The sequence below is a fragment of the Nicotiana tabacum genome, chromosome 11 (genome assembly GCF_000715075.1).
Source record: "Nicotiana tabacum cultivar K326 chromosome 11, ASM71507v2, whole genome shotgun sequence".
Taxonomy (NCBI): domain Eukaryota; kingdom Viridiplantae; phylum Streptophyta; class Magnoliopsida; order Solanales; family Solanaceae; genus Nicotiana; species Nicotiana tabacum.
The window spans coordinates 172,112,276-172,121,559 of NC_134090.1; the positions used below are offsets into that span (position 1 = coordinate 172,112,276).

The 9,284-nt window shown below is 33.2% G+C and overlaps 2 protein-coding genes across 2 annotated transcripts; one reads left to right on the forward strand and one right to left on the reverse strand.

Moving 5' to 3' along the window:
- Positions 1–1,843: 1,843 nt before the first annotated feature.
- On the reverse strand, positions 1,844–4,238 carry LOC107828214 (uncharacterized). Its single transcript, XM_016655489.2, has 6 exons — positions 4,003–4,238; positions 3,247–3,343; positions 3,024–3,154; positions 2,838–2,898; positions 2,163–2,222; positions 1,844–2,060 (listed from the first exon to the last, which is right to left on the reverse strand). The coding sequence occupies exons 1-5, from the start codon at positions 4,120–4,122 to the stop codon at positions 2,206–2,208; spliced, it is 426 nt and encodes a 141-aa protein (XP_016510975.1). The 5' UTR covers positions 4,123–4,238; the 3' UTR covers positions 1,844–2,060; positions 2,163–2,205.
- A 2,963-nt stretch (positions 4,239–7,201) lies between these two features.
- Positions 7,202–8,912, forward strand: LOC107828213 (ras-related protein RABA2b-like). The gene is made up of 3 exons (XM_075225956.1): positions 7,202–7,289; positions 7,433–7,627; positions 8,271–8,912. Exons 2-3 carry the CDS (start codon positions 7,463–7,465, stop codon positions 8,748–8,750), a joined length of 645 nt encoding a protein of 214 aa, XP_075082057.1. The 5' UTR covers positions 7,202–7,289; positions 7,433–7,462; the 3' UTR covers positions 8,751–8,912.
- Positions 8,913–9,284: the final 372 nt, after the last annotated feature.

Consider the following 9,284-nt stretch of genomic DNA (forward strand, 5'->3'; position numbering starts at 1 on the left):
ATATGGAACAACCTGAGGGCTTCAAGGTAAAAGGTAAAGAAAATCTTGTATGCAAACTTAAGTAGAGTCTATACGGATTGAAGCAAGCTCCCAGACAGTGGTATAAGAAGTTTGATTTTGTTACGGGGGAGCAAGGCTACAAGAAGACTTCTTCAGATCATTGTGTGTTTGTACAAAGATTTTCTAGATGACTTTATCATCCTCTTGCTATATGTGGATGATATGTTGATTGTGGGAAGAAATGCTTCCAAGATTGACGAGTTGAAGAAACAGTTGAAAAAGTCTTTTACAATGAAAGACTTGGGTAATGCTAAGCAGATTTTGGGCATGAGAATTACTCGTTCGAGAAACAAAAGGAAGCTTTAATTGTCATAAGAGAAGTACATAGAACGTGTACTGGAGCGCTTCGATATGAAAAGTGCTAAGTTGGTTCACACACCCTTTCCTGGTCATATGAAGTTGAGTAAGAAGATGTGTCCTACAACAACGGAGGAAAAAGAGAGAATGTCCAAGATTCTTTATTCCTCTGCCATCGGAAGTTTGATGTATGCAATGGTATGCACTCGACCAGATATTGCTCATGTAGTCGGTGTTGTTAGAAGATTTCTCGAAAATCCAGGAAAAGAGCATTGGGAAGCTGTAAAGTGGATACTCAGGTATCTAAGAGGAAGCTCACATGAATGCTTATGTTTTGGAGGATCAAATCCAATTTTGAAGGGCTATACAGATTCTGATATGGCAGGTGACCTTGATAACAGAATATCCACTACAGGATATTTGTTTACTTTTTCAGGGGGAGCTACATCATGGCAGTCGAAGTTGCAGAAGTGTGTCGCACTGTCTACAATTGAAGCGGAGTATATTGCGGCTACTAAAGCAGGCAAAGAGATGATATGGCTCAAGAGATTTCTTCAAGAACTTGGATTGCGACAGATGGAGTGTGTTGTCTATTGCGACAGTCAGGGTGCAATAGACCTAAGCAAAAACTACATATACCATGCGAGAACAAAACACATCGACGTCAGATATCGTTGGATCCGTGAACAAGTGAAGAACGAATCACTTCAGGTCAAAAAGATTCACACAAGTGAAAATCCTGCTGATATGTTGACCAAGGTGGTACCAAGAGACAAGTTCGAGTTATGCAAAGAACTTGTCGGCATGCACTCAGACTAGAAGACAGTGCTACCTCCTCTAGATGAATCAGACTGGAGGAGGAGATTGATATGGTGTCCATCTCATTCAAATGATTTGGTAACCAATTTTATTGACTTGGTTTGGTTTGGTAGTCAACCTTGTTGAATTGGTATGAATTGGTAGCCAATTTTATTGACTTGGTTTGGTTTGGTTGTCAACCTTGTTGAATTGGTATGGATTGGTAGCCAACTTGTTGAAATTGTGAAAAGGGTGTGCAAATTGTCAAATATTGTACGCTTTAGAGAGTGAGGTTTTGGCTATAAAACGAGAGCTTTAACTCTCATTTCTACACACCAACAAAGAGAGAAAAAAGTGAGAGCAAGGTATTCCATAAACTATAAGAAAATAGTTTATGAAGAAAAATACAGTGTGAGAGATATTGTAGTGAGGTGAGAAAAGCAAAAGAGTGTTTATTTCTTTTGATGGTGTAGTGGTCTTAGGAGTATTTTTACTTGTTACTACACAGTGTAAAATTTCTCGCTATAGTGATATCAGTTGATCTTCTTGGCCGTGGTTTTTCCCTTATTCAGAAGGGTTTCCACGTAAAATCTTGGTGTCATTATTGTTGCATTTCTATTCTTGCTAATTTAACCATAACTTAGTGTTCTGCGTTTATTACTAATACCATGAATATTATTTTTGCGGGTCTATTTTTCCCAACAATAAGTTGGATTTAGATTAATTAGATAAATACAAAAGTTTAGTAACTGCAAGAAGGATTAACTCATGTGCAACCTTGGCTTAGTTCAACCAAATGACAATTGGAAAAAAAAGAAAGAAGAAAAAGCAAAAAGAGGGACTGAAATGTTGTAATATCTGCTACTCCTTGTTGGTGAAAAATGCTTTGATCTCTTATCTCCTGACTATGAACCGGAAAAAAAAAAAAGAAATTAATCAGGAAAGAAAGGGAGGAATTAAAAGAAAAACAAAAGAGAAACTTAGTAAATTGATTATCTCTCCCTTACCTAAGTTATTACAGAGGAGATTTACATGGACAAAGGCAAGGCCTTAGTAGTACAGTGATCCTGCAGAAATAACAGAAAAAACATCAGTGGAATTTATCGCACTATAAAAAGAGATATATATCACCCTGAAGCAATATCCTTTACTTCATTGGTTTTAATTTATGTGACAATATTTCTTTATTAATTTGTTATAAAAAAAGAATGATATATGTTTCTATATTTGGAGATAAGTTAATTTTAGACTTTCAATTCTATCTTTAACATAGACAGACCTATGTATTGAATTGAGGGCTCACCGGACCACGTTAGCCTCGTCCAAAGCCAGACCTATATATATATATTGAAAACGGTCATATAATTTACTTGAAATCCTTAAGATCAAAAGGTCGATGGGACACTGGTTGAGCAGTCCGCTCATGTACACCTGTCACCTTTAAATCCTGAATCTGTCTCTGATCTTTAACGAGAAGTTTGTATAGCCAACATAAATATTATGATAATTTAAGATCCTAAGTTTCAAAAGTGTTATAATCACACAAATATTATGACTCATTTAAGATCATAAGTAGTTTCAAAGGTACTCTTTTCTTTTTTAAACTCCGTGTTAAGTTAAATTAGTTAAGTCACATAAATTGAAACAGGTATCTATTACAACTCCAATATTATCATACTTACCCTGCCACCAATTTCCTCTTGAAGCAGAGTTTGAACCATCACCTCCACCATCTTTCTTCACCTAATCAAGTAAGCAGAAAAATACAAAATTCATAAACTGAAAAACAACTAAGTAATATTATCTACTCAAAAATGTGGACGCTAATTTCAGTTATTTTTTACAGGTAAATATTTTGATATACTTACAATATTACTCTGAGAGCAAGGTGGCTGGGTATTAATTGGAGAATAAATATCTTGGCCACCATAATAGATAGAAGAGCTGAAATTACATGCTGCTTCTACTTTTTCTCCCCTGCTTCTTTTGGATCCATTATCTGTAAACATACAAATTTAAATTCAGCATAAGAACATTAAATATTTTTTACATATTTAAGCAACATATTGTTGTTAAATTAGTGAAAATAACCTGAAGTCCCATATTTTGCATTGCCATATTGGTTCCCTACTTCTTGTGTTCTTGATATACTTTTATCCACAGCGTGAATGGGATCTCTTCTAAGTCCCTAAAGTTATAATTGGAAAAATAAAAAAAGAAGTACTCAATCAGATTTTGTCTGTGCTTAGAAAATATTGTATGCCTAAGAATTAAGTAAAGAAAAAGAAAAGAATAGTACTCCTACTACTTATTAAGCATAAAAAGAATATAAATTAGAAATTAAGGCAAATGGTGATTGTAGTAAGATAAATGAGATTTCTTCGCCCTTAATCAAAGGTCTCGAGTTCGAGTTCCAGATACCGAATGGTTATATAAAGAGGCAAATCCAACCATGAGTTTGCATGTTCGATAAAACTCAAGTATTTCAAAGTCTAGCCTTAATGCAAAAATAAATATAGATAAAATTAAATATATATTTTAAAATTCACTTTCTTAATTCAGAACCCACAAAATTAGAAATTTGAATCCATCATTGAGCAGAAGAGATGAATGCAGAATGAGTTATAAGGGAAAACAAAGAAAAGGAGCAATTGGATACACAAAGCATTTTGCATTCACGCATGGTTCGGGGAAGAGCAGCACCCCTAGGGGTGTGAAATAGACAATCTACCCTAATATAAACATTAGTGACTGGTTTTATAGCCCGAACCCAAACCTATAAATCACATGAAGATAAACCGTAACCTATAAATCACATGAAGAAAATAAAGAGTAAGTAGTAAATACCGTGGAAGGTGGACCAAAAACGGAACCAAAGAGGGAGGAGTTTGAGGGCTCTTTAGGTCCAAAGAGTTCGGTTGTGAAGGAAGAAGAAGAGGAACCAACCACTTGCTTTGACTTCTCCATATATAATTTTGCTAAACTAAAAATGATCACCAGAAGTACACTGTTTTTTGCTTTCTTTGTCAACTAACCTAACAAACTAGTAACAATTTGGAAGAGTAGTTTTATCACTAAGTTTTTTTGTGTGGTTTGTGAGAAGAAACAAAGATTGTCAATTCTATTTATAGCACAAAGCAAACCAAAAAGATACATTCACGATTTCAACACATGCATGTCATCACTCACGATCAAAGCCGTATCTAGAATTTTAGTTTTCGTTGGGTTCAGCATTTAAACTTATGAGTTTATATTTACTATTTATTATAATTTTAAAGATTTTTTATACATAAATACATGTTTTGTATCGAAAATATTTGATTCAATTGAACCCGATAGTTGTATGGTGCATCCGCCCCTGACCACCCATATTTATGATTGTCTTCGGGGCGGATGTAGCATTCTAGTGATGGGTTCAATTACTATTGACACGGAGTATAAATTTATGTGTAAAAATTTACTAAAATTGCAAAAAATAGTAGATTGAACCTATAATTTTTAAAAAATAATAGGTACAATATTAAAAATCTTAAATATTTCATAAAATTTAAATCTTGAATCGCCAACGGGTCAATGATCAAAGATGGTTTATGCAAGTTGGGGCCCATTTATCACTTCTTTCCTCCCAATAAATAATGCTTACACATGGAGAACAAATGCTCACAAGTGGACATGTTGCTTGTCTTCTAAGACTAGGGTGTTAATAATTCTTTGAAAATCGATTGAATCGAACTTTATCGAATCGATGACTAAATTTACTACTCCCTCCGTTCCAATTTATGTGAACATGTTTGACTAAGTACGAAGTTTAAGAAAAAATGAAGATTTTTGAATTTGTGGTCCTAAATAAGTCAAAAAGGGTTGCAGAGTATTTGTGTGATTATAAAAGCTTCTCACTAAAAGTAGAATTGAAAGTTTAAGCTAAATTGTTTCCAAATTTAGAAAGGCGTCATTCTTTTTGAAACGGACCAAAAAGGAAATATGTTCACATAAACTGGAACAGAGGGAGTAGATTTTTAAAAAAAATATATAATTCAATATAAGCATTTATTGAATTTATTTATTTTATATATTACATATAAAAATAACTAAGCATTTAAATTTTTAGTTAAGTCTTAGGCCTTGATAGAAGAAGGGGTACTTGTGCATTAAATTTCTAGTAATGTATGTTTTGAAATTAAAATGTAAAGATTCAAGAATACAAGAAATATTCACAACACTTATGGAAATAATCTTACAAACTACAAAGTCAAATGCAAAGAATGGGTACTTGGAGTAAGACTAAGTTAAGTGATACCCACTCTGAAAGAGATAAATAGATAGATGGATAAGGTCGTCTATATCTGTCTTTCAAGTTGTGTTTATTCGCATATTTTGGAGTCTCTCTCACTAAAGCAAACAGCTGACTCTCCTTTCTCTATTGCCCTTGCCTTTCATGGTTCCATTATTCTGGGCAGCCCCGTGCACAAGGTATTTCATATTTATAAAGGCGGAGCCAGAATTTGAAAGTTATAGGTTTGAGGTTCTAATCTTTTTAAGTTACTGGGTTCTAAATTAATAATTTAATATTTAACAAATTTCATAAGGCAAATACAGGATTTGGACTAAAGCTACTGGGTTCGACCAAACCAGTAATTGATAGGCTAGCTCTGCCCCTGCGCTTTCACATTTAAGGTCCGGGGAAGGGTCGAACCCCAAAAAATGTGATGTAGACAGTCTACCTAATGTAAGCATTAGTGACTGATTTCACGGCTCGGACATGTGACCTATAAATTACACGAAGACAACTTTCTGTTGCTCCAAGGCTCTCCTTCTTTGTTGGAAAAAACACATACCAAAAAATATTATATCACTTAGGTTCTGTGATCTTCACTAAAATCGTGGGCAAAATCTTTGTTAAACATTGAGCATAGAATATTTTGATTTGTGATAACAACGAAAGATCTAGCCATGTGATAATAAAATGTCAAAACTCTATTCCTTTTCCTCATTTTTCTTTTGGTAGAGAATTATTCCTTTAGTGTGAATACTATCACTTATTTAGTTGCTGTTTAGTTATTGGACTTGGAGAATTTCTTATTATTCCCAAATAGTTGATCTTCACTCTCGACGACTTAATTTGTAGTATCTAGTCCTATCTAGAAGCAAAAGGTCTCTTCCATATATAAAGTATTTCATATCTTTTTTCTTCTTTATTTTCTAAGGTCAACTACGCAGTATTCACTCCTTTTTTACTTGATTTTCAGATAGTTCAGTTGTATGTAATTGAGTGTGTGAAGGTTTTCTGAAACATGGACTAGATAGGGTATATTTCCTAGCTACTTGACCTCAATGTATAAATTTTTTATTCTATCAGATTATGTTGACTTACAACACAAGAAATTTTTTTTATGGTAAGCCCGAGATGGTACCTATAAAATAAAAAAATAACAGGTTAAATTGAACTGTTAATAGCTCTTTGATTGAAAGAATATGGTTCCAATAATACATTATTCCAGTCGAGTCCAATGGAATTTACAGTTTGTTTGGATGGTTGTTACCTATTGTATTGCATTGCATTGTTATTTTAAATATAATATTTATTTTGATTGTTATTTAAAGTTTATTGTATCGTATTATTAAATTTGTCATTATATAGCAATAAAAAGTGTGACTTTATGTAATGATCAATTTGATGTGGTCACGTCGTTACTCTATTTTTTCTCTCACTTTGTTCTTCCTTATTATTAAGTAATCTTATTTTATTCTTTACCTTATCTTTTTATATAATAATTTGACCCAGTATCTTACTTTTCGTTGTAATAGTGTAAGTTTATTTTCCATATTGTTGATGTGTAATATCATGAAACGATGACAAATAATACAATATATCTAAATATTATATTTAATGAAAACAATACAATACGATATTTAATACATTATGAAACGATATGTTATGAATTATATTAAACAACTAGCACCAGGTGCTAATCGCCCCATCAAGACAGTTATAATTGGTCATAACCATTCAAATTCCTGTTTGTTCGCTTATTTCTGTGACTTCAAATTTCAAGACAATTTTTCTAAACTTTTATCATGTCTAACCGAAGCCTAGGGCCCTTTCCATTTCTCAGATTTTAATTTGACTATTAATGGTAAGTTTTCTTTCTCCTCTTTATGGTCTCTTCTTAATTGTTCTCAACATTGGCTTGAAATATTGAGTTTTTATCTTGGGTTTCCGTTGGCCCTGTAATATTATTATTTTGATATAGATTTGGATCTAATTTTGCATTGATAGGTCAATATTGATACGTAAAGAGAAGTGGCAATGGCATATAAAGTGGATCATGAATATGATTACTTATTCAAGATTGTTTTGATTGGAGATTCAGGTGTTGGTAAATCTAATATACTTTCTAGGTTTACCCGAAATGAATTTTGTTTGGAGTCTAAGTCCACCATTGGCGTTGAATTTGCAACAAGGACCCTTCAGGTACAACGTATCGCATTTTATAAGATGTTTTTTCTGTTCATTTGTACAACAAAATGGAAGAAAATTTTGGCAGCATCATGTTTGTGTATGAGTGGGTCGTTTCCAAATAGATTTTCTTGTAAGGGTAGTGTAATTTATTACTACTACCTTGTTAGACAATTGCATCTGAAAAAACTTATAATTGGGCTATTAGTATTAGCCACTTTCGGATCAATCTTCATCATGTAACTTATATAAGTATTATTTTTCTAAGTTATTAATTAATACTTCATTTATCCCCTTTATGTGCCATACTTACTTTTTTATCTATCCAAAAAAAAATGAGATACTTATATATTTTAAAACAATTTAGCTTTAGAATTTTTATATTACCCTTGGTGAGACCTAATTTATAGTCACACAAATATTGTTTACGGCTTATTTTAAATTACAAGTTTCAAAAAAAAAAATCTGGTTCAAAAGTTTTTCTATCTACCTTAATACGTGCCTAGTCAAACAAGACCGCTTAGTACTAATTATAAAAAATTACATATAACTACCGTTTAAATAACATGACTGTATAAATATATTTTTTTATAATTAATGCATAGAAGTAAATATCTTTTTTTAAACAATCCTTATGTATTTTTGTTGCATGGTGCAGGTAGAGGGGAAGACAGTAAAGGCACAAATATGGGACACGGCTGGTCAAGAAAGGTACAGAGCAATAACAAGTGCTTATTACAGAGGAGCCGTTGGTGCACTTTTGGTCTACGACATAACCAAAAGACAAACCTTCGAAAACGTGAGCCGTTGGCTTCGCGAACTTAGGGACCATGCAGATTCAAATATTGTTATCATGTTGGCTGGAAATAAGTCAGATTTGAACCATCTCCGAGCAGTCCCTGACCAGGACGCTCGGATCTTGGCTGAGAAAGAAGGGCTCTCGTTCCTCGAGACGTCTGCTCTCGAGGCGTATAATGTTGAGAAAGCGTTTCAGACTATCTTGTTGGATATTTATCAGATCATAAGTAGGAAAGCTTTGGCTGCTCAAGAAGCAGCTGCTATTCCTGGTCAAGGCACTGCTATTAATGTTGGAGAGTATTCTGGTAACAATAACAGAAGACCATGTTGTTCTAATTAACTGAGAGGGATTAAAAAGGAAAGATGTAAATGTTTATTGCCAGATTATCATACTTTTGTGTGTAACAGTTTTATCAGACAATGCTATAGAGAGATTATAGGTTACTTAAAAATGTTGTAATCTTTTACAAGTGAGGTGAAAATGTTGTACTAATACTTTTAATTTCTTGGCCTTCTTATTGCTTTGTTGAAGGAAATATGATTTTGCATATGAACGAGATTCAAACTACTTGATTTTTACGTGAATTTAAATATATATGTTGATTTTGTAGGATTTTTTTGACAGACTCCTATTGGCATGAATTTTCATAAGACCATAAGAAACGGCCTAATGACCAATACGAATTTATAATTATTTCCACTTTTTCGTGTGAATTAGTACGTGCTGATTTTGTAGAATTTTCTTTACGGATTCCAATTGGCCTGAAATTTTGTAGGTCCATAGGAAACGACCTAACGACCATCACTTATCGCTTCGCCATGACTTTCGGGTTTATTTATTGGTATTTGGGGTCATACAACACGAATTTATTGT